This window comes from Crocuta crocuta, unplaced genomic scaffold (genome assembly GCF_008692635.1).
Source record: "Crocuta crocuta isolate KB4526 unplaced genomic scaffold, BGI_CrCroc_1.0 scaffold45, whole genome shotgun sequence".
NCBI lineage: Eukaryota > Metazoa > Chordata > Mammalia > Carnivora > Hyaenidae > Crocuta > Crocuta crocuta.
The window spans coordinates 5,428,727-5,454,230 of record NW_027530544.1 but is presented as its reverse complement, the minus strand read 5'-3'; the positions used below and the strand labels follow the sequence as shown (position 1 = coordinate 5,454,230).

The 25,504-nt window shown below is 38.2% G+C and overlaps 1 protein-coding gene and 1 pseudogene across 2 annotated transcripts in view; one reads left to right on the top strand and one right to left on the bottom strand.

Annotated features, from left to right (window-relative positions):
* Positions 1 to 610: 610 nt before the first annotated feature.
* SENP5 (SUMO specific peptidase 5) overlaps positions 611 to 25,504 on the bottom strand; it is a 48,420-nt gene continuing 23,526 nt past the window's right edge. The window contains exons 3-10 of one of the 2 annotated variants that reach the window (XM_077767701.1): positions 18,319 to 18,424; positions 18,045 to 18,183; positions 17,755 to 17,802; positions 14,976 to 15,053; positions 6,600 to 6,737; positions 3,795 to 3,878; positions 1,893 to 1,943; positions 611 to 1,036 (exon numbers count right to left, since the gene is read on the bottom strand). In XM_077767701.1, the coding sequence (XP_077623827.1) occupies positions 926 to 1,036; positions 1,893 to 1,943; positions 3,795 to 3,878; positions 6,600 to 6,737; positions 14,976 to 15,053; positions 17,755 to 17,802; positions 18,045 to 18,183; positions 18,319 to 18,424 (755 nt within the window). In that variant the 3' untranslated portion in view covers positions 611 to 925. The remainder of the gene's footprint in view (positions 1,037 to 1,892; positions 1,944 to 3,794; positions 3,879 to 6,599; positions 6,738 to 14,975; positions 15,054 to 17,754; positions 17,803 to 18,044; positions 18,184 to 18,318; positions 18,425 to 25,504) is intronic. The other variant, XM_077767702.1, reaches the window with a different exon arrangement.
* Positions 20,690 to 24,345, top strand: LOC144234384 (small ribosomal subunit protein eS24 pseudogene; annotated as a pseudogene).

Here is a 25,504-nt window from a genome sequence, read left to right as displayed (position 1 = left end):
ACCCAGGTCAGTCTTTAGTTCTGAAGATTTATATTTGAACCACCACTGGAAATAGAAAGGTATTTGACACATCTTAGACAACATAAGGGTAGTGACAACTTATAAATTACTCTTGGAAAGGCTGAATTCTCATGTGACTGGCTACTGGCTTGATAGATACTAACATTTTTTAACAAATCCAGAGAATTCAGTGTTCAAGCAAAAGCCTTTAAGATTTAGGCATTTGTTGTAATTCTTAAAGCCAAGATCCAAATTTCTCACGAGTTAAGATGACTGGACCCCCAAAGTTGTCTTTAATCAACTCCTCCCAAACTAGGCACTTCTTATTAAGTGTGCCTCTGTTAAATAGAACACACCAGTCAGGTTATGGCCACTTCTCACCCTTCAAAAGGAATGCAAGTTACTCTGCAAGACTCATTTGGAGAGGGAAGTCCGTGTAAGATAAGCAGGTAAAAGAGGACTGGCTTTGTCAAAACCACCACTCCTAGCTACCCTTTACACCCCAGGGAACAACGATCCTTCTCAGAGTTATGCTGTATCAAAAACATCCTGCACTTTTATGTTCTGGGATTAAATTTTAAACCTGTATTCAGTTCACGTCTAACTNTTTGCTTTTTTTTTTTTTTTTTTTTTAATACTCTGCACTGCATGCTCTGTCTATACGCATGCGTTTGGATAATAAATATTAAATATGGGGGGAAACACACGGAATCCATAAAATTAAAAATGAAACCAAACTGAACATTAAAAAATAGTACACGGTAGCTAGAGAATGAATAGGGCAAAAAACAAATTTGAGGTAACAATAGCGGCCCAACGCCACTGATCTGAAATATCTGTAAAAATTCAAATAAGTGTTTGGAGATTCAAGTAACAAACCATCTGCTTCAGCTTGGTCAGACCTGCCAGAGTCCCTGCTGAGTTTTCAGTCCATGAGCCGGCACTCACACAGCTCCTTGTAAATTCTCTTCCGCACGCGGGGCATGTCCTCTTGGGAAAACTGGAAAGGCTGCTCTAAGGCGAGGCACTTGCAGTACTGCAAAGGGTCCCAGAGACACTTACATGGCATGTAGATCTGTGACGCAGCCCTAATAAAATAGGGCCTAAGGCAGCGTTTTTAAAAAGTTGTTTAAACTGGCTGTAAAAACATTGTTTTGAAACATTTGCCTCCAGATTATAATCAGTTTTCCAGGTAAGTGTATGGCTTGGGGTCTCCCCTCTCTCCCCAAACACTGTGAGAAGCAGAAATTGATGAAGAGCCTCCAATTCTTTCCAAGGTGTTACCTGCTGACTGCCAATAGACCTGAAGTCATCTTCTAAGTGAGAACTTCAGCCTGTTTACCAATCCCAGACATTCATGAGTCAAAGGAATGAGCCCATCTTTTGTGATCTTTGGAAATCTCTAAATTCTGACGTTATATACACAGTTTCTTCGTAAATGTAATGTATAAAATTTTCACTAACACTTACAGACCACTAAAGGAACCTACAACATATGAGAAAGCAGTTTTTGAATGTGGCCCTTATTTAAAATGATAATTTTTATTCTGTGGTTAAAGACCACCTGCCACAGGTTTAAAAAAAAAAACAAAAACATAGTTAATTCTGCAAATGCCAAGGGTCTATGATGCAAACAGATTCAGGCGAGTGTCCAGTGTGCCTTACTAACCTCTCAAGACATGTATACCAGTTGTTCATCCCTGGCTCCTAGAAGGTGATTCTTCTAATGATAACATCTGAAAATGCAGAAACTATAGCTCCCCAACAACAGAAGAGGAGGAAATATTCGGGTACCTATGCCTAATGCCAGGTACGTAACAACAGGGGCTCCCATCTCCTCTCTAACCCAACAATTCCCACATTCCAAATTCTAGAGAAACAGATTTCTTTACCTGGAGCACAAAGACTCCACAGTCACTGTCATTTTTCTGTTGTGGAATACACTAAAGAGAAAACAAAACGATCATTAAAATAAGACCTAGTACTCATCTTCAGAGAAGAAATTATTTGTTTTTATGGAAAAATAAGTAACAGACAAGAAACCTGTCTCTGTCCGGGACAGCTGGTGTACTACTAGTATATACCTCCGGTATTTAAAGTGTGTGATTTTACAGAGGCATCAAAAGAGCTAGCAAGCAAATGTAATTTATAAACCTTTTGCCTAAATAGGAGAAATAGGAAATCAAAACCCTATTTAAAACTTGATTTGGATAACTAGTTTTGCTATCAGGTTACTGACAATGGTATCAAAATGGAATTGTGGATCAGAAAGCATATGCCTAGACTCTTCAATATGTACTAAAAATCCTTAGTAGTCTTCACGTTTCATCTCCTGTTACGTAACTCTTACTCTGAAAGAAATGATAAAGAGAAGCAGTATGTTGGGGTGCCTGGGTGGATCAGTCAATTAAATGCCTGACTTTGGCTCAGGTGATGATCCCATGGTTCGGGAGTTTGAGTCCGGCATCAGGCTCTCTGCTGTCAGTGCGGAGCCCACTTCGGAGCCTCTGTCCCCCCTTCTTTGCTCCTCCCCTTCTTGCACTCTCTCTTAAAAATATTTTAAAAAACTTAAAAAAAAAAAAAAGTATGTTTCCCAAAGCTTTGATTTCCTAAAGGGGGAATGAGAAGGATCTTGACTAAATTCAGAATACCTAGTTGGGTTCTAGAACATTCAGATATTCTAGTTAGTTGGGTAATTTTCAAAATTTACAAGTTCAATTCCAGTTTCAACTAAAAGACTAGGTTATTAAAATAAAACATAAGCCTAAGTTTAAACCTTAGCATGTGGTAGTTAAAGGATGAACAAATAAATCTGGTTCCCTGGGTTTGCTTTGTTTCAAGACTCTACTTTTTTTTTTTTTGAGAGAGCACGCAAGTGGGGGAAGGGCAGAGAGAAAGGGAGAAAGAGCATCTCAAGCAGGCTCCCAGCTCCGAGCCCGATGTGGGACCTGAACTCACGAAACCGTGAGGTCATGACCTGAGCTAAAACCAAGCGTCGGACCCTTAACTGTCTGAGCCACCCAGGTACCCCAAGACTCTGCCTCTTTAAGATTGTTAGTGATCTACACAGACCTGAGTTTAAGGACCCCAACTCTATCAGTAGTTTTGATAGCCTCAGGGGAAGGTCACATCTAGGCTTCAGTTTTCTCATCTACAGAATAAAAATGATGTCTGTCCCTAAGCGACCTGCCTACCTCACAGGCTGTAAGGATCATACATGCAAAAACGCTCTGAAAACAATAAAGCAGTGACCATAAAAAGTAAGATGCTGGTATTTGTGATACTGATGAGAAGACCTGCCTGGGCAATCTGCCCCACAGATGGCATGAGTGCACACAGGGCAAACATAGTGCTGCTTTCATACTGAAACACTCAAGCCACTGTCTTCCCCAGATGCCTGGTAAGAAGCCCAGTGCACTTGTTCCCCTTAGTGGATCCAAATAGTCACTTCAGCATTTCTCTGGGTCTATGTGGGTCATCTGGAAATAAGAGGCAGGTGCCATCAAAAGCAAAAAGTTACATATATTTTTTTCCCCTTTTTTCCAATATAGCAACCATATCATCATAGCTGCCCTATGGATGAAATGACTAAATTTTTCTCCAGAAGCACTGGGAAACTAATTGGCTAGATGATCAGTACTAAACAGGTTTATTCTAAGCTGCCTCCCTGCAGCCTCCAGACTCTTACTGGTATCTCCACCACCAGTCTTCAGATGCTTTTAAAGACACCCACCCCTAAGGATAATTCCATCCCCTTGACATGCCCTGGGTTTTCATTTTTATCACATACTTACCTTTGTAACAGCAGTCTGCCAACCCTGAAGAAATTCAGGTCTATTTTTTTCTCTGGCTTCAGTCAGCAAATACTTTCTTATATTCTGGTTAAAAAGAAACCACAACACAGATGCTGTGTTCCATCAGTTGGTGAAAAATGGAACCTGCTCACAGCAGAGAGAAGCAAAGGAGGCGGCTGTGGCCTCACCGCTGAGCAAAGTCTGCACTCAATAGTTTAAAGGTGGGACTTTATTTCTGACCTTTCATTTCATAGTGTTAAGAAGGACTCAGGCCTTCTACACTCAGGTATGCAGAATGTGCATTTAGGCTGTGGACACCAATAAATGTTTTAGTTAGAAGTTTTTTTAAGATGGTCAGCCTTTTCCAGCAGTAAGCCAACTTGCTGAATTTGACATTTAAGTAAACATTGGGAGGACCAAAAAAATTTGATTACTGACAGTGCTCAATACAAAGAAGGGATCCATGGCAGAAGTCAGTAATTGAAACTAAATGAAAAACTTTCCAGCCTTAGATATACTCTGTATTTTGAGGGCTGCAGGTAAAGATATCTTGCAGTTTCTAGAAAGTCCTACTGAAACCTATTCTGGATACTAAGTACAGTCAAGTCCACTGCCGAAATCTCTACCAAGATGAAGCCTATCAGAGTTTCAAATTTTCCCTTATGCCCTCTACCTCTGTGCATCACTTCTAAAGGTGACGTCAGAGGTACAGGAATTAAACCAACCACACCAAAGGTGGAGCATAGTGTGTGTGTGTGTGTGTGTACATGGATCTATATACACACACACACAACTGCATATATGTATTTTCTTCCCATAAACACACACTGAATCAATCTGCAATTGGCTATTTAAAACCCAATAGGTCTTGGAGATCTTTCCATGTTAGGACAGAGATCTATATTCTTCTTAACTGCTATGGCCAGTTTAATAATATGAATGTACTATAGTGTATTTAGCTCTTCTGTTGGTAAAGCTAAATTTAGGGGGTTTTTTTGTTTTGTTTTTTTTTACTGTCAGTAATGCTGCAGTGAACATCCTGGTGCGTGCCCTATCACTGTGCACATAACACATGCAAGCATTTTTATATACTAAGAAATGGAACTGGTAGTCAATTGGCTATATTTTTTTCTTTTAAGTAGGCTTCATGCCCAAAATGGGGCTTGAACTCACACAACCCTGAGATAGAGAGTGTGTGCTCCAGGGACTGAGCCAGCCAGGCAGCCCTAGGATACACATACATCTTTTATAAATTTATAAGGCACTTAGAACTGATCAGAATTTCAACTCCCCTAAGTGGCTAGCTATATTAATTCATAGTCCACCAGAAAATATAAAAGCTGGTTTCCTTACACCCAATGAATATTTGAATACCACCAAACTCACCTAATGGGCAAAAAATGAAGCCCTGACATAGTTTTAATTTGCATTTCCTGTATTTTTGAGAAGATTAAGCATCTCTCCACATGTTTCAAGGCTATTTACATTTTTCCTAAAAATTACTTAATAGCCTTTACCCATTTTCTCCTCAATCCTTTTATTCATTTGTAGTTCTTTATATATTCTGGGTAGTGATTATTATATGTCACAAGTATTTTTCTCCAGGTCTCTCGCTTCTCTTTGAACTTTATGACCTGTAGAAGTTTTAGATTATGGTAGGATCCATTTTATCAATCTGTTCCTTTATGTTTTTTGCTTTTATGGTTCTGTGTAAGAAACCCTTCCCGAGTTTATCCAAGAACATAACATTTTCTATATTTTATTCTAACTTTTATTGTTTTGCATTTTATATGGAGGTAATTATTTTGTGTGGAATTTGTTTTTATAAATAGTATGAAGGATCTGTATTGGGATCCAAACAGACAGCTACTTTTCACAGTGGCATATATTGAATAGCCTCTCTTTTCCCAACTTTATCATAAACCAGGTTCCCTTGTATACAGCACTTATTCCTAGATTCTCTGTACTGTACCACCAATCTACTAGTCTATTCTTAAGTTTTAATTATTAAAACTCTGTGATATGGTTTGATCTCTAGTAGTCCTTCCTTCACTGCTCATGCCATAAATTTTACAGTATGAATTCTAGGATGAGCTTATCAGTTTTCATTCAAAATCCTCTTGGGAAATTGATTAGGACAAACTGGTATATATTATTAGAGAACTGATCTCTTTCCAATACTGAATCTACCTATCTTTCCTTCTGCTCAGATTTCCTTTAAATATAGAGCTCTCGTCATAAAGAACTTACACTATTTTTGCTGGAGTACATAGTCCTGGCCAGTTTACATCCTTATTGATTTTGAAAATGGAATCTTTTTTTCAATTAAATTTTTTAACCAATCCTTGCTAGTGAAAGAAAATCAGGAAACAGGAAACCAATGGATTTTTCTTGCTTTGCATCCCACCTTGTTGTTGAACTGTCATTAGTTGAGCTCTCCTATTTTGCTGGCTGATTCTCTTGATTATAATTCACTCTACAAAAGTTATTTTGAAGAAACAAGCCAATTTTAGCTATAAGAAAAACCAAGGAAAATGATTTGTATCCAGTCAAAATGCAGCTCTATAGGAAGGCAAGAAGATATGTGACCAAATCCAAACAGGGCATATGTCTCAGAGCAGGATCCGTATCACATACAGCTACCTCTCCCCACCTGGGATTCCTCTTGTAGCTCTTTTTCTCTGCCAACATTTTAGAGGGTTTTCATGACAAAAACTGATACTCTATGATAACCTAGTTCTGCTGTTCTGAAATACTATTTGATCACAAGATAAATGAAAAAATATACGCAGTATATTAACTTACCTCTACACAAAACTTAAAATGAATGCCTTGGGAATCATAAAATGAAATAATTCGATTAGAGAGTGTCACGGTAATGAGAGACCAGTGGACTTCCAGGTGAATAGGAATCAACAGCAGACTCTTTTTAAACAAATCCACCTGATCAAAAAAGAAAAAGAAATGCAGCCATCACCACAGGCTATCCAAACAGCAGCAGCAGCTTCCATTTACTGACCTTTGACCTGCTTGAGGTCACAGAAGCAGGAAGTGGTAAAGCCAAAATCTGAACCTAGGTCTGAGTCTAAAGCCCATGCTTGTAACTACTAAACTATAATACACAATAAGAAAACTGAAGATCCAGAAAGCACCATTTCACATTTAAACCTGCTATACTTGTGCTTTTCAAATGCTTAATATGACTTAGCCTCTTATGCTTAATTTTCTTGTATACATATTTAACCTGACTCAATTCTTATTTAGGAAGGAATCATGGTTTTATAAAACAGCACAGGCATTATAAGCCTTCTTTTTATAAATTCAGTGTCCTAGTTAAGATTATGGGCTCTGGGGGCACCTGGGTGGCTTAGTCGGTTAAGCGTCCGACTTTCGCTTAGGTCATGATCCCGCGGTTCGTGGGTTCGAGCCCCGCATCGGGCTCTGTGCTGACTGCCAGCTCAGAGCCTGGAGCCTGTTTCAGTCTGTGACTCCCTCTCTCTCTGACCCTCCCCTGCTCACGCTGTCTCTCTCTCCTAGAAATTAAAAAAAAAAAAACCATTTAAAAAAAAGATTATGGGCTCTGAAGTAAGTCTGGTAAAGTTCAAAGTGCACTTCTTCCACTTACTGACCAGATTACTTTGGTCATTTTCATAGCTTGTTTGTGACTTGATTTCTTCAACTGTAAACTACAGATAACAACAGCCCTTACCTTGGGAAATTACTGAGAGTGATAATACATGTAAGATGCATTAAAAAACTGCTTTCACATATTACATATTACATATCAGGTTTCCCAGATGTCACAATTGAGAAAAATATCCTTGATAATTCTTTACATATCCTTTACAATCTAGGAATATTTATTATTCCACTCAAAATCCCAGTTGTGGAATGGATGATAAAGTAGTAGGTGCTCAATAAACATCTATGAAAGAGTGATTTTTTTTTGAGTTTTTAGTGACTCCTTGGGTTAAAACAATCACAAGGCTATTCATCAGATTCTTAAGAAGCTATTTCTGAAGACTTCTTTGCTTTCTGATATTCAGATAATGTCCTGCTCTAGATGAAATCTTCTACTAGTCAACATGATCTTGAAGCGAAACAGTTTAGCACTTCTACTTTTCCATTTTCTGCATCCATAAACCTGACAGGTAAGGTGAACAGAAGGAAACCTGAGACAGCTGGTCCTTTCCAGTGCACAAACTGAGTATCTAAAAGAAGGAATCACATCTAAAAGACAGTATTAAATGAGACCAAATTTAAATTCTTCTTAAAAGGAAACTTTTTTTGGGGCACCTGGCAGCTCACTCAATTAAGTGTCTGACTTTGACTCAAGGTCATGACCTCATGGTTCATGAGTTTGAGCCCTATGTTGGGCTCTGTGCTGACAGCTCAGAGCCTGCTTCGGATTTTGTGCTTCCCTCTCTCTCTCTCTCTTTGTGCTTCCCTCTCTCTCTCTTTCTCTGGTCCATCCCCTGCTCACACTCTCTCAAAAAAAGGAACATAAAAAAAAACACACGCTTTTTCTTAATTATAAAAACAATTTTGTTTTTTTAGTTTATTTGAGAGAGAGACCAGGGGAAGGGGCAGAGGGAGAAAGAGAATCTTAAGCAGGCTGTATGCTCAGTGCAGAGCCCAACACAGGGCTCAGTCTCACAACTGTGGGATCACAATGCAAGCCAAAATCAAGTATTGGACACTCAACCGACTGAGCCACCTGGATGCCCCTATGAAAAGAATTTTTAAATAAAAATTAGAAAACATAGATAAAAAGTATACTTCAGTGTTTATCTTTCCAGATTTTCTTTTTAATACATTCTCACACATAACTTTATACATATAATTAAGAATGATATATGTGGCAGACTGTTTTATTATTGATTCCAATTATTTACTGCCCTCCCTATAAAAGGATTATATAGAACTGCCTGATGTCATGTGGCTTCACTGTCCGTCCCAGGTGAAGTAGTCCAGTCATGTGATTTGCTTTAACCAGTGCTCTCTAAATAGAAGTGAATTTATGTCCTGACCAAGCTGAAGCTTCAAGAGCCATCATGTGTTCCTGAGATGTTATGTCTCAAGTTAGATGCTGTTCCTTCCTTCCATCTGGGTCCCCTTTAAGGAATAAAGATGAGAAACCATAGGATCATCTCCTTAGATGCAGAAGTATTTGATAAAATTCAACATCCATTTATGATTAAAAACTGTCAAGCTAACTAGGAATAGGAGCAGCAAAAACTTCTCTAACCTATTAGAGTATCTACAAAAAAACCCTACAACTGACATCCTCAACAGTAGTGAAAGACTGAAAGCTTTTCTCCTAAGACTGAGAACAAGGCAAAGATATCCCATCTCCCAGAAGTCCCAGCCAGTGCAATAAGGCAAGAGAAAAATGGCATACAGAATGGAAAGAAGAAATAAAACACACACTACATAGAGACCTGACTGTCTATGAGAATCTCACAATCTACAAAAAAGTTCCTAGAACCAATGAGTGAGTCTGGCAAGGTCACAGGATACAAGGTCAGTTGACAGAAATAAATTGTATTTCTATTGCTAACATATTGGAAGATAGCATTTTAAAAACTGTTTATAGCAGTTTCATAAATATGAAATAGGGCTAATGTTTTATAATTTTTTTAATGCTTTTTGAGAGAGACAGAATGTGAGTGGGGGAGCGGCAGAGAGAGAGAAAGAGACACAGAATCTGAAACAGGCCCCAAGCTCTGAGCTGTCAGCACAGAGCCAGACATGGGGCTTGAACTCACGATCCATGAGATCATGACCCAAGCGGAAGTCAGATGCCTTAACTGACAGCTGCTCAGGCACCTCCTGTTTTGCTTTTGAGATAGAGCATAAGGGATCAAGAGAAAGAGAGAGAAGCAGAGCTCGAGCTCACCTGATGTGGGACTTGAACTCATGAACCATGAGATCATGACCTGTGCCAAAGTCAGATGCCTAACAAGAGGCACCCAGGGTACATTTTTAAAAAATATGTGCAAGACCTGTACACTAAGAATTACAAAATATTGCTGAGAAAAATTAAAGACTCGAAATAAAGGGAACACGTATCATGTACATGGAGCTGGAAGACTTAATATTGTTAAGATGTCTATTTTCCCCAAACTAACATTACACAATCCCAATTATAATCCTGCAGATTAAAAAAAAAAAAAAAGACTTGACAAGCTGATTCTAAAATTTATATGAAAATAAAAATGCAAAGGACCTAGTATTCCCAAAATATTCTAGAAAAAGGATAAAGCTGGCCAAATTACACTGTATCAAGACATACTATAAAGATACAGTGATCAGGACAGTGTGATATTAGCATAAGAACAAAGAGATCAGTGGATGAGAACATAAAGTACAGAGATTGACGCATACATATGTGGTCAGTTGACTTTCTACAATAGTGCCAAAGCAATTAAACTAGGAAAAAGTCTTCAAGCAAATGACATTGGAAGAATGGGATATCCACATGGAGGATCATCAAAATTAAAAATCTTTATCAAAACACTTGGTTAAGAAAATATGTAGAAAAGCTATAGACAGAGAAACAATCACAAAACATAGACCTGACAAAGGATTTACATCCAGAACAGCAAGTAATACACTTTTCTTTACTATAAACTTTTTCATCCATATCACCCACCCATTTTTCTGCTGAGTTGGTGGAGTCTTTTACTTGTCAATTTGTGTAAGCCCCTCATATATTAACAAAATTAGTTCTGTGACATTAACGGCAAATATTTTCTGTAGTTTACTGTTTGTCTTTTTACATTGCTCCTATTTTGAATGCAGAGTTATTTTCCTTTTTATGTGACTGAATTCATTTTTCTTTTATAAACCTTAAAGTTGTGCACAGAGTAGACTCAAGTTACCCTGAGGTTATTTTTTTTTTAAGTTCTTTTATGGATTTTTCTTAGTACTTCCATTGTTTCATTCATTTTCGTTGCATTCAAATCCTTGGTCATTCTGTAATTTATCTTGATGTCTAATTCAGTGAGCACTAAATTCTATTTTTCATTTTTTCTTTAATGATAAAGGCATTCAGTGGACTTAACTCTCTTTTTTTCTTTGTAAGTTTATTTATTTATTTTGAGAGAAAGGCAGAAGAGAGAATCCCACACAGGCTTCGCATCATCAGTGTGAAGCCTGCTGCGGGGCTTGAGTCCATGGAACCATGAGAGCATAACCTGAGCCAAAATCAAGAGTCGGACACTCAACCGGCTGAGTCACCCAGGCACCTCCTATATACTGTAATTTTATCACACCGTTTACTTTCCACCTTAAATTCTACCTCATCTGCTCCTAATACTGCCATTCCTTCTTTTTATTTACCGCTCCTTTCTTTTGGTTTACATTTGCCTAGTACCTTTTAAACTGTCAGTTTATTTTCAATCTTTCTTGTTCATTTTCTGTTTCTTATATATAGTGTATACAGGTATACCTTGGAAATATTGTGGGTTCAGTACCAGACCAATGCAATAAAACAAATGAGTTTTTGTGGTTTCCGAGTACATATAAAAGTTGTCTACACAAACTGTAGCCTATTAAGTGTGCAGCATTATGGCTACAAAAAAAAATACATACCTTAAATAAAACATACTTTTTATTGTTAAAAGTGCTAACCACCAACAATGCTAACTTGCTTTTAGTGAGCTGTACTCTTTCTGCTGGTGGAGGGTCTTGCCTAAATGTTGATGGCTCCTGACTGATTGGGATGGTAGTGTACTAAAGGTTGGGTGGCTGTGGTAATTTCTTAAAATTGGGGAACACTGAAGTTTACAGCACTGACAGAATCTTCCTTTCACGAACAATTCTTCTGTAACATGTGATGCTGTTTGACAGCATTTTACCCACAGAACTCCTTTCAGAATTAGACTATATTTTCTCAAACCCAGTTGCTGCTTTATCAACTAAATTTATATAATATTCTAAATCTTCTGTTCTCATAACAATTCTCACAGTATCTTCACTAAGAGCAGATTCCATCTCAAGAATCCACTTTCTTTGCTCATCTGTAAGAAGTAACTCCTCTTCCATTCAAGTTTTATCATGAGATTGCAGCAATTCAGTCCCATCTTTAGGCTCCACTTCTAATTCTACTTCTCTTGTTATTTCCCCCACATCTGCATTTACTTCTTCCACTAAAGTCTTGAACTCCGAAAAGTCATCCATGAGAGTTGGGATCCACTTCTTTTAAACTATTTTGATATTTTGGCCTTTCCCCATGAATCACAAATGTTAATGGGGTGCCTAGAATGGTGAATCCCTTCCACAAGATTTTCAATTTACTTTGCCCAGATACATCAGAGGAGTCACTATCTATGGCAGCTATAGCCTTATGAGAAGTATTTAAGTAATCTGACTTGAAAGGTGAAATTACTCCTTGATTTATGGGCTGCAGAATGGAAGTTATGCAGGCATGAAAACATTAATCTCGTTAGACATCTCCATCAGAGCTCTTGGGTAACCAGGTGCAGTGTCAATAACAAGTCTTATTTTGAAAGGAATCTTTCTGAGAAGTAGGTCTCAACAGTGGGCTTAAACTATTCAGCAAATCATGTTGTGAACAGATGTGCTGTCGTCCAGGCTTTGTTGTTCCATTTAGAGCCCAGGGAGAGTAGATTTAACAGAATTCTTAAGGGTTTAGGATTTTCAGAATGGTAAGTGAGCACTGGCTTCAACTTCAAGTCACCAGCCACATTAGCCCCTAACTAGAGAGCCAGCCTGTCCTTTGAAGCCAAGTACTGACTTTTTCTTCTCTAGCTATGAAGGTCCTAGATGGCATCTTCTGCCAATAGAAGTCTGTTTCATCTATACTGAAAATCTGTTGCTTAGTCACCTTTATGTATTATCTGACCCAGATCTTCTGAATAACTCGCAGCTTCTACATCAGCACCTGCTGCTTCACCTTGTACTTTTATGCTGTAGAGACAGCTTCTTTCCTTAAACCTTATGGGCCAACCTCTGACAGCTTCAAACTTTTCTCCTTTCAGCTTCCTCATCTCTCTCAGTGTTCACAGAACTGAAGAGAGTCAAGGTCTTACACTAGATTAGGCTTTGGCTTAAGGGACTGTTTTGTCTGGTTTGATCTTCTATCTAGACCACTAAAACCTTTGCTGTATCAGCAGTAAGGCTGTTTTCACTTTGTCATTCATGTGTTCACTGGAGTAACCTTCAGGAACTTTTCTTCTGTGTTCACAATTGTCTGGCACAGGAGGCCTAGCTTTCAGCCTATCTCAGCTTTCAGTATGCCTTTCTCACTAAGCTTAATCATTTCTGGCTTTTTATTTAAAGTGAGAGGCATAGGGCTCTTCCTTTCACTTGAACACACTGTGGTGTTACTGGCCTAATGCTGTGTTACCTAGGGAACAGGATGGCCCAAAAGGGAGGGAGATGGGGAAACAGCTGGTGGGAGGAGTCAGAACACATAACATTTATGAAGTTCGCTATCTTATATGGGTTCAGCTCATGGCACCCTAAAACAATTACAATACTGATAACTGATCACTGTACAAAATATAATAATAATAAAGTTTGATATACTGCGAGAATTATCAAAATGGGACACAAAGACACAACGTGAGCCAGTGCTGTTGGAAACATGGTGTCAACAGACTTACTTGATGCAGGGTTGCCACAAATCAATTTGTAAAAAGCGCAGTATCTGTGAAGCACAATAAATTGAAGCACAATAAAAGAAGGTATGCCTATATGTGGCTTGTACCACTGGATGGGCTGTGATGGTGTTTATACAGGAAAAATTAAGGATAACTATTAGGGAGCTGGTCAGTTTAAAAAAATATACCCATATAGTGGGATGCTACTTAACCAAGAAGAGTTAATGTAGATGAGGAAAAGATAATCATATTCTGTACTTGGAAGTCATCTTTCATATTTCCTCTCCTTCATTCCCATAAACAATCTGTCACCCAAGTCCTGTTAATTTTACTTCCTAGAACTTATTTATATGTTGTACATATCCCAGCCGTCCTGCTACCATTCTAACCCAAAGTACCACCAATGGTACTTTGCAGTGGCCTCCTGTTCTACCCACATCAGCTTTGCTCCCACATTCACCCATCCTTTTCAGTGCTGCTACAGCAAAGACTACAAATCGGATGATGTCCCCTAAAACCCTTCAGTAGATTCCTATACGTTTAAAATTAAAATTCAAAACCTAGACCTTAAGGCCCTATATCTCTAGATCAGGTCTACTTCATGCCACTTTCTTCTTTGCTCTCTGCACTCCAGCTACACTAGTTGCTGCCCGTGCTTCTACCACCATAATATAATGATTATTACTTACTGTGGTGCTTAGTGATTTACACAGATTATCTCATTTAATCCTCTCAACAAGGTAAATACTTAACGATACTAACATTTGACAGATGAGAAAACTGAAGCTCAGAGGTATTAAGTATTATCTGCCCAAGGTCTTACAACTTGTTAAGTGGCTGGAGCAGGATCTGAACCCAGGTCTGAGTCCTGAGTTCATTCTGTCTATTCTCCCAGATTTGCACTGTTCACCCATGCTTATCGTGGCATTACTGATGATGCTTTACACATATTACCTAAATAACAATGTTCAATCAGGTGTTTGTACTTTGCAAAAAATTATTTCCATCCACAACTACTCAAGACAAGCCTTACTCTTAATTTCTATAACCCATCCAGTATAAAAAAACGAAATGCTACGGTATCTCTAGTCCTGTAACTGTGGAACCTAAACTCAGTAATTATGCCAAAATATCAAAAACAGAATATAAATTGGCTCTTAAAATAATGTTTCTGGCACTAGTAAATGACTACAGAGAGAAATTAATATTGGAAGGAGCTTTAGGGGTTATGCTGACTTTATCATTTTGTTTTATAAAGCCCAAATAAAGTGTCTTATCCAAGCTGCACAGCAAGCTAATGACAATGCTGGAACCATTCACTTCCAGCCCAGTGCTTTCCTCTAGAGCATATTCCAATCAACTGGAAGACTCAGAGTTTTACTAGTATCTTGTGTTTCAAACAACAGGATGTAAAAAACAATAACAATTATATTAAACAGTGTTTAAGAGTCTGTTTCTAATCAGTATCATTGACATTAAAGTTGTTATTCTTCCACTCAAAGTGGCTTATTTGCATTTCACGTTTAGAGTAAAAAAGAAGTAAAGGGAATACCTTTTTAGTCCATCTTTTTACTCCATTATATCCTTTGGTTACCAGCTGTCTATGAAAAAAGCTGTTGAAGAAGTGAACCTAGAAGAGACATCAAATATAAGCATCCAAATTATATTAAGCTATACCCAGATTTAACTTCAAAAGAAGATGGAAATTTAAAAACCCTTGTATGTAAGACAGACCAAAAGGAGGAAAAGTGTCTTCTATAGAAAATAAATTACCTGATTCACAGAAGATTCTGTTCCAAATTTTCTTAGAATAACCTTACAACTGTGGTCTATAGATAGAATTGGAATGGGACAGTAAATAAATAGATTACCTGAATCCAATCAAGTAGAGAAGCAACCTGACAAATCTCTCCAAATCAGGTGATAAAACTGAAAGAGGCTAATAAGAAAGAATGAGGTAATATTACCTTGAACTCAAGGGCTATGGATTATAAAACTAACCCCTTCTGAAGGATATGGACTTGGAGACTCCTGCTTTCATAACAGCTGTTAAAGAATTAACCTGGTCATATGGAACATATCAAATTTCTGGCTTATAAATTAGGATCAGCTCGTCTGAGATAGTTAACATACTGTGGTCTTAAAAGTGTTCACTCAGTAACTCTGATTCACTTGAAATGAAAAACCTGTTCCCTTAGCGGAGGTTCTCAGGGTGTGGTCAACAGATCAGCAGTATCGGCATCACCCAGGAACTTGTTAAAATGCAAATTTTCAGGCCCCACCCCAGACCATTTACTAATGCAGAAACTGAGGGTGGAGCTCAGCTGTTTGGTTTGATAAACTTTCCAGAAAATCCTAATGCACATTGTTTTGAGAACTCTGCAGCTTAAGATATCAATAAAAAGAGCTTGTAATAGCTATTTCTAGAAAAGTGATTTTCAAACTCTGTGTACATCAGAATTTGGACAGTTTGTGCAAGCACAGATTGCTGGGCCTCACCTCCAGTTTCTGATTCAGTAGGGGGGTGGTTAGAGTTCAAACTTTTACATCTCTAGTAAATTCCTAGGAAATGCTGGTGCTACTGATCTACGGATTTTAAGTGTCCTTTTAATCTAATGAAGGTTCAGAATTAAATGTAATATAGAAATAATGAAGGTAAATTATACCCTTGAAATTAATACCCTTTATGTTAAAAATCATCTATAATATGTGTTTAGGTTTAAACTTTCTGGTGATTACGAGAAGTTCACATAATAGAGAATCCAACAAATTAGCCTCATGATTCCAATTTAAAATGCAAACAGAGTTGTGATTTTAAGTGGAAAGTTATAAGACATTTTGTCTATATTCATAAAGTATTAGAATCTCAGATTCAACACTGTTGAATCTGTTCAACCTGTTTAAATTATTAGATTTGTAAAAGTACTTGGAAAGGTTTCATATGTTGAAATCAAAGGTTATCCATCAGGTAATCTGAATAGTCAGAAAAATTAATGCATTAAGTTAAAAAAATTTTAATAGTAACAAAGAAAATCTTAATAGTAACAAAACTCTTATGGGAATTTTAAAGTTTAAGGAGGGTCTGCCTGTATTTGAACAGAGTATCAAAGATTCATCCAAGAAAAAGTGACATCTTTAAAAAGAATAAGACTTTAAGTTAAATTGAAAAACTTAAAGCAAATAATACACCCTTTTTGTGCATCTCCTCACTATTAAAAAAGAGACAACAGGCACAAAATAGAGTCTAACTTAGTGCTGACTTGTGCTTAGCCCATGTCACCAAACCAAAAATACCTCACCTAATTGCAACTTCAGCCTCTCCCAGTACTGTAATCTTAACAGAATTACCTGGTCAACACTACTTAGGTAACCTGCCTGTTAGACCCGTCTTCCCCTAAAGCAAAGTGACTTTACTGCAATCAATCTACTCTTGGTAGTAACACCCTTCTCCTGCCCTCTTCTGCCCTGTAAGTCTTCCATTTTGTACAGCTTTTCAAAGCTCCTTTTTACTTGTTAGATGGGATGCTGCCCAATTCATGAGTCAGTTGAATAAAGCCAGTAAGATCTTTAAATATACTCAGCTGAATTTTGTTTTTACTTTTATTTTTGAGAGTGAGCACGAAATGGGGGGCGGGGGGATGGGAAGAGAGAGGGGACAGCAGTGAACCTGATGCAGGACTCAAATTCACGAACCGGAAGATCATGACCTGAGCCACAGTCGGGATGCTCAACTGAAACACCCAGGTACCCCGACTTTTGTTTTTTCACACCTTAAAAAAGCCTCCTTGGGGTGCCTGTCTGGCTCAGTTGGTGGAGTATGTGACTCTTGATCTTGGGGTTGTGAATTCGAACCACTTGTACAGAGATTACTTAAAACTTAATAAGAAAAGCAAAGAAAACAAGTGGGGCACGTGGATGGCTCAGTCAGTTGAGTGTCTGACTTTGGCTCAGGTCATGATCTTTTAGTTCACGGGTTCGAGCCCCATGTTGGGCTCTGTACTGACAGCTCAGAGCCTGGAGCCTGCTTCAGATTCTGTGTCTCCTCTCTCTCTCTCAAAAGTAATTAAATATTTAAAAAAAATTTTTTTTAAAGTCCTCCTGAAAAATCAATATAACCACTCTGAAATAAATACGCAGGAAAAACACTGGCAATCTGACTTTCCTAGGCTGAAATATTTTATAGAACTTAGGCCCAACCTGTTAGCACCTGATGAAGATAAAATTGAAACCTTTAAAAATCGAAGGAATAATCACATCAAGTTAAAAAAAAAAAAAACACCTCATTTTAATACAAAAGAATTCTCTCTCCTGAAGAGTAACTTTTCACTTACTTTGTCTGGGACTGCATCCATTATCAGCTCACCATACATATTAATGACCTATAAAAAGTCAACATAGAAACAGCTTACTAACCCTATACATTTCAGAACATTCCACTCAGAATGAGTACCACTGATTGGTAACAGTAATCAAACCTTCTGGATACTGGGGTTTGTGAAGAAGTAGCTTCAGTAAAGAATCCTTGATTCCAAACTGTAACTATGAGGCCAACCCAAAGGTTAATTGTATTTTATTGTCCAACATCCTCTGCAACTTTTCCTAAGAACCTACATGCACTAACCTGGTCATTCAGCCAGTTCTGACCATCCAGAGTTGCCAGATCATCCATATCCAGCATGTGCTTATTGTAGAAGATGCGGAAGTTGCATTTTTGATGCCTGGCCCGATAGTTTGTTATTTCTCTATTGATAAATGGTTTTCTGAAAAAGATTTTGAAGAAAAGAAACAGGAGTTCCACTAAATGTACTGCTAAGTATTTTCTTTTTTTTAAGAGAAAAGTCACATATGCCAACAATTTTATTTTCAAGGGCTTAAACTGAGCATTATTGACAAACCTATTAGAAAAGTCTTCATTAAAGACATCTTTTAGTCTTCCAAGGACATCTTTTTCACTGAGTGGGACCAAACTGCCATACTTCTTCATAACCTCATCTAGGAATCCTTAAATAAAGGAAGAGAAATTACAGTGGAAAAACCATTTTCAGAAAAAGTCAGTCTCCAATATTTAACCTATACAGAACACTTACCATACATTTAACCTATATATTACACTTTAAAGAAATCTTTAAAAAGTTATGTTTTGTAAAAAATAAAATAGATCAATTAGGCCCTCACCATTCCAATCCAGAAAAAAATGCCTTAAAGTATCATTTCACATTGGATTTTTAAACTACTGATGCACTGTTAGAAAATGGCTAGCTAAAACTAAAGATTGACATCCTTCAGTAGCTTAATGTTGCAGAAGAATCTTCTCTCCTAAAGAGTGAAATCTAAATAGTTTAATCACCTGGTTAAATGTGTATCACATCTTGCAACTAAAGGAGTTTTCTTTTTTACAATACTTTTTATTTTTGAGAGAGAGAGAGAGAGAGAGAGAGCAGACGCGTGTGCACATGAGTGGGGAAGGGGTGGCAAGGATACAGAGGAACCAAAGCGGGTTCAGCACTAACAGCAGCAAGCCCAATGCCAGGCTTGAACTCAGAAACCCTGAGATCATGACCTAAGGTGAAGTCGGATGTTCAAACAACTGAGCCACCCAGGTGCCCCTAAAGAGTTATCTTTTCAAAAACCACAATTTGTTGAGGGATCTGTTGAGACTGCAGTCACTATTATTTGTTAACTGTTGTAAATTTCACATCTCCTAGCAAGGGAAAAATTCTAAGACATTTTTAGTATCATACAATTTGGTGGAGTTATTTTATTTTTGATACTGAATAACCCTATAACGTGAGCTAAACTAGGTAACAGCTGGTGAGGCATATTTTAAAAGGGGAAACAATTAAAGGGTGACTTCTTGGCCAGAATAGGACAGTCTTCAGGTCAAATAATATGTATATGCATTTTCATGGCTTCCAAAAGGACCCACTGAATAAATGTACCTGAAAAGGTTTCAGAAATAAAACCAGGACATATTTCTAAGGAAATACAAAGAAACTGAGGGAAAGAAAGCTTAGAGCCTTACAAAAGTGCTGACATGACTTAGGGCATTCACTGATGCCCAAAAACCTAATTAGCCATCAGTCTGACAAGTCTCCAGAATTAAGATGGGGAGAATGAGCACTGTTAGCCACTTATTTTACCCAGCTCCCTTCTAACTTTGAGAATAGCCTCTGGTACACATCAGTACAAAATGGAAAGGGGGGCACCTAGGTGGCTCAGCTGGTTAAGTGTCGGACTTCGGCTCAGGTCATGATCTCACAATTCGTGGGTTCGAACCCGTCAGGCTCCGTGCTGACAGCTAGCTCACAGCTGGGAGTCTGCTTTGGTTTCTCTCTCTCTCTCTGTCAGAAAAAAATAAAATATTAAAAAAAAATTTTTTTAATGGACAGGAAAGAGCACAACAGGAGTGACTGTCCCAAAAACAGAGTGGGTTTTTTTGAGGGAGGTTCAGATAAGGGTGTGAGAAACCTATCTTCCTTTTGTTAATCTCCCACCAGAAGGCTCTCAATTTGAAAGGCTTCAGAGCAAAGGTCTAACTAAGGTCAGGATATAGTAAACAGGAAAGAGCCGGCTCGTTTATGCCTGGTTCTGATTTAGGCTTTAAGGATACAGAAGACAGAAAGGGAATCCCTTGTTCTAGCTTAATAAGAGTAGGAAGTAAAGATTTGGGGTTTCTAAACTTGTATTTGCCTACAAGTGTTTACAAGTTACCTAAGAACAGCTTTATGTCTACATGGGAGAATGAACTCTAACAGAAGATAAGGAATCCCAACACTGGAGAAACTGCATTTGAGGAGCAAATTTCACACCAAAATAATGCACCTAATAACAAAAGACTAACTGTAGGCCCAGCAGCCTTCAGACTCGTCAAGTAAGAAAGCAGTCTCCTCTATCAATGGGATATGGACCATAATTCCAAATGAGTATCATGGGAAAAGAGGTGTCCCTCTTAACAGTGTTATCTATGTATATGTATCTATATATATGTAGTAGTATTGGCGGGGGAGGGTAAGGGGTTTGGTTTTCTCCTCTTATCTGTATTTTTGTTTTCACTTTCAGATGATAAACATGGATTTCTAATGCAGCAGAAAGGCCCTGCCTGGATCTTCAAGGAGAAGCCTAGATGATAATGTCTCATTGATACACACATCTCACTGGGACCAGAAGTAAAACCACATTCAAATATCATTATCGTAAACCAAGCACCAGTACATTTCATTTCATCCTTTTAACTACCCTATGTTGGACAGAACCCCTAATCTACAAATGGAGATAGGAAGCTTAGTGAGGTTAAGTAACTTTCCCAAAGACCCTGAAGTAGCATACGGCAGAGCCAAGATCCTGATTGTAGGGTATAGGACCACAAAAAGCTAACCATTAACCATTATCCTATGCTGCCTCCAAAGCAGGAGATACCTATTCTCTTTTCTCTACAAAAGCATCTTGTTCTTCACTGTATCTTTTCCTCTTAATACCCACTGGCCAAGAATTGCCCAGAAAATAACTTCTTAAAATGAGAATTAAATCCATTATTTTTTACCCACTTCCATTCACCAAATTCATGATCCAAAAAGGAAAAACGCATTTGGCATAGTATTAAAACTTCAATGTGGCCAAGAAACAAAGGATAAAATGTTAGGGGAAAAAAACAAAACAAAAACTAGAATTCAAATTAGAGTCCATCCTGCAAGCACAAAAGGTAATAATATGGCTCTTTTCCTCCCTGGCTGTTTGAAGCTCAGCTGCCATCAGGAACAACACGGTAACTGTCGTGACCAGCAAGTTCATGACCAATTCATTATTTCAGCAGGAATAAATGGTCACTGATGTTCTTCATCCGGGAAAGGCAAAAGTACCTATGTGAGAAATTCGGGGAAAAATAGCCAAAATATGCAAGACCACATCCGATGTCATCTTTGTATCTGAATTCCGAACCCATTTTGGTGGTGGCAAGACGACTGGCTTCGGCATGATTTATGATGCCTTGGATTATGCAAACAAAAATGAACCCAAACATAGTCTTGCAAGACATGGCCTGTTTGAGAAGAAAAATACCTCAAGAAAACAGCAGAACACAAGAACAGAATGAAGAAAGTCAGAGGGACCGCAAAAGCCAATGTTGGTGTCAGCAAAGAGGAGGAGTAAAGATTTTACAGTGACTATCTCTGGCAACTGTGCAGATTTTTCTTGAGAGGATTAATAAACTAAGAATTAAAAAAAACACACACAAAAGGTAATAACACGGAAAACAAAACCTAAGGTGTTATTTCAGAAGTTAAGTTGCTCACCTTAAACCAAATATGCTGGACAGTTTTTTCTAAAGGCAACTGATGGGTCACATCCCATCATGAATGTGGAATGAGGTTCACTGTGTTGTGCATACAAGAAATGTAGCCATTTGCTTCTCCAACAAAATGCAAAATATAGCAAAAAGGCCCAGTCAAAAATAAGGAAGGCATGGGGGCACCTGCTGGCTCAGTCAGTAGAGCATGCAATGCTTGATCTGGGGTTGTAGGTTCAAGCCCAACACTGGATGTAGAGATTACTTGAAAACAACATCTTAAAAAAATAACAAAATAAGGCATGAAATATCTAAGACTAAACTTAAGAAATGTGCAAGCCTAAGTGAAAAGCACAAAATTCTGGTGAAAGGACATAGGTCAGTAATTGGAGTAATTCTTGAATACTCAATATTATAATGAATGTAATTTTCCCTTCATCTGTAAATGTAATGCAATATCAATCAAAGCCATTATTTTTGTTTAATTGAAAAAACAAATCCAAAACTCATCTTGGGACCAAAACATGAGAAATTCCTAGAAATTTATGAAAAGGATTAAAGAGGAGAGGTGAATGGGGGGGGTGGGGCAAAAGAGGAGAAGGGCCTAGTCCCATCAAATTATAAAACTGAGGCATCTGGGTGGCTCCATTGGTTAAACGTCCCACTATGAATTTTGGCTCCAGGCACGATCTCATGGTTGGGGAGTCTGAGCCCTGCACTGGGCTCTGTACTAATAGCACAGGGCCTACTTGGGATTCTCTATCCCTCCTCTGCTCCCCATACTCTCTCTCTCAAAATAAACTTTTTAAAAAAATTATAAAGCCACTAGAATTAAGTAATAGCATTAAAACCAAAAAACCAAATCCAGTAAGAGACCTAACAACAGGTAGCAACTCAAAACCACAAGGAAAAAGATCACTCAAATAATATTAGAACTATTGACTAAATCTTTTATTTACAGTTGGAATTCATTTTGATATAAGAATGCAATCGGGGGGCGCCTGGGTGGCTTAGTCGGTTAAGCGTCCGACTTTCGCTTAGGTCATGATCTCGCGGTTCGTGGGTTCGAGCCCCGCGTCGGGCTCTGTGCTGACTGCCAGCTCAGAGCCTGGAGCCTGTTTCAGTCTGTGACTCCCTCTCTCTCTGACCCTCCCCTGCTCATGCTGTCTCTCTCTCTCTCCTAGAAATAAATAAAAATATTAAAAAAAAAAAAAAAAAGAATGCAATCGGGATCCATCTTTACTTTTTTCAAAATGGCAAAATTTTAAAATAACACAATAGTCTAGAAGAAACATGGCTGAACATTTTTATAAACCTGAAATGGGAATAAGCTTTAATTTTAAATAGAATTTTTGAGAGAGAGAGAGAGAGAGCGAGCGAGCGAGCACACGCGTTTAGAGGGGAAAAGGGCAGAAGGAGAGAATCTTAAGCAGGCCTCAAGCCCAGGACAGAGCCTGATGTAGGGCCTGATCCCACAATCCTAGGATCATGATCTGAGCCTAGTCATGAGTCGGATGCTCAATCGACTGAGCCACCAAGGTGTCCAGGGTTTTGGTTTTTTTAAAATATTTTTTTATTTTTGAGAGCACAAGTGGGGGAGGGGCAGAAAGAGAAGGAGACACAGAATCCAAAGTAGGCTCCAGGCTCTGAGCTGTCAGCACAGAGCCTGATGTGGGGCTCAAATTCACAAGCCGTGAGATCATGATCAAGCCAAAGTTAGACACCTAACCAACTGAGCCACCCAGGTGCCCTAGGATTTTTTTCTTTTAAGTTTATTTTGAGAGAGTGGAAAAGTTCAAGCAGGGGAGGGCCAGAGAAAGGAGAGACAGAATCCCAAGCAGGCTCCTCACTGTCAATGCAGCTCCGTCTCCAGGGCTTGAACTCAAGAACCATGAGAGCATGACCTGAGCCAAGATCAAGAGTTCGATGATTAACCAACTGAGCCACCCAGGCACCCCAGGACTTTTCTAATACATGACCATAAACATTTTAAAATAAAATGGCAACCATCCTCTAATTCCTTTAGAACTTTTATGCCCTTTACTATGAACATCATTTATTAAAACATATAAGCACTCTCTAGTTCCTTTTCTTGAAGTTACTTTATCCCATTCAATATACTAATGGAATTTTTTTCCCTAGGCCAATTCAAAACAATCTAGTAACCCATTAAATGGGTATGCCATAAACAATTCCCTATTGGGAACCATTTGTTAATTTCTTTAGCTCTCCAAGTAATGTCACAACTAAAACCCTTGATATATCCTGGTTCTGCTATTTCCCCACAACACACCCACTGAAGGTTAAATTTCTGGGTCAAAGGATATGCATATCTAAAAGTTCTAAATTTTCATTAATGACTTGTTATGTACACATACAGTTTTAATATTTATGGAGTGAAACTGGTATATTGCTTCTGAGTTTCCTATCAAGCTTTATAATGTAATATTGGGATGCATGGGTAGCTCAGTTGATTGTCCAGCTCTTGATTTTGACTCAGGTCATGCATGATCTTATGGGGAGGCCGGGCTCTGCACTGGGCATGAAGCCTGCTTGGGATTCTCTCTCTCTCCCTCTGCCCCACCTCTGCAAACACACATTCTCTCAAAAAAATGAAATTAAATGTATTATCAATGTGAAATTATAAAATGGTCTCTTTTTATTATAAAATGGGTTCTTTTTAACAGCTTTATCGAGCTGGGATTCACATACCATAAAAAAAATCACTCTTCTAAAGTGTAAAATTCAGTAGGTTGGTGGGGTGGGGTTTTTTTTGTATATTCAGTGCTATGCAACCATTACTCTCACCTAATTCAATAACATGTGCATTACTCCACAAAGAAAAGTTGTACCAATTAGCAGTCACTCCTCATTGCTTCCTCTCTATAGCCCCTGGCAACTATCAACCTGCCTTCTACCTCTGTATTTGTCTACCATGGACATTTCAAATCAACAGAATCATATGGTATGTAGCCTTTTGTTCCTGGCTGTTTTCACTCAGCATGTTTTCAAGGTTCATCCACATTGAAACATATGGCAGTACTTCATTCTTTTCTATGCCAGAATATTCCATTGTACAAAATACCAAATTTTACTTACTCGTTCATCAGTTGGTGGACATTTGGATTGTTTCTACTTTTTGGCTATAATGAATAATGATATGAACATCTGTGTACAAGTCCGCGTGGATTTGTTTCTAACTGGTTAAATTTTTAATCCATGTGGAATATACTGACATAGGAATCTTTTTCCTTCCAAAATCAGTTTTATGCAATATTTACAATTATAAAATAGTACGTAAACTGTAGTAAGTACAACTGGCTCTTGATAAATGTATCAATCCACTGCAGCGAATATGTGTAGTACTATTAGAGAAAAGCCAGCATTCAGCATATCATGGAACTTAATATTAGCTAATGCTATAGAAGTCAGTTAAAGGAGCATCAACTATACTGATGTCTCATATGGACTCCTTATTGCTCTATTAATCCTGATTATTTAGGTTTAGTTCCTTTACTTGTTGAATTTGTCCTTTTCATTGTGCTGGCTTTCCTGAGATATTTGGCGATAGATTGTGGGCTTATCTCTACTCAGGTCTTTTTTTGCTGGTATGAGGAGGGCTGTAATGGGCAGTAGTTGTTGCTCTGCTTCAGCTCTTTTCAGTGAGCATGGAGATGCTAAGTAAAACCCCAAAAATGGTTCTTCTGGTTCTTCTTTTCTCAGCCTATTAAAATAATGAATTACTCTGCAGATCACCAAGTGTGCATTCTGTAAAAATGCCTACTTCCTCATGTCACACT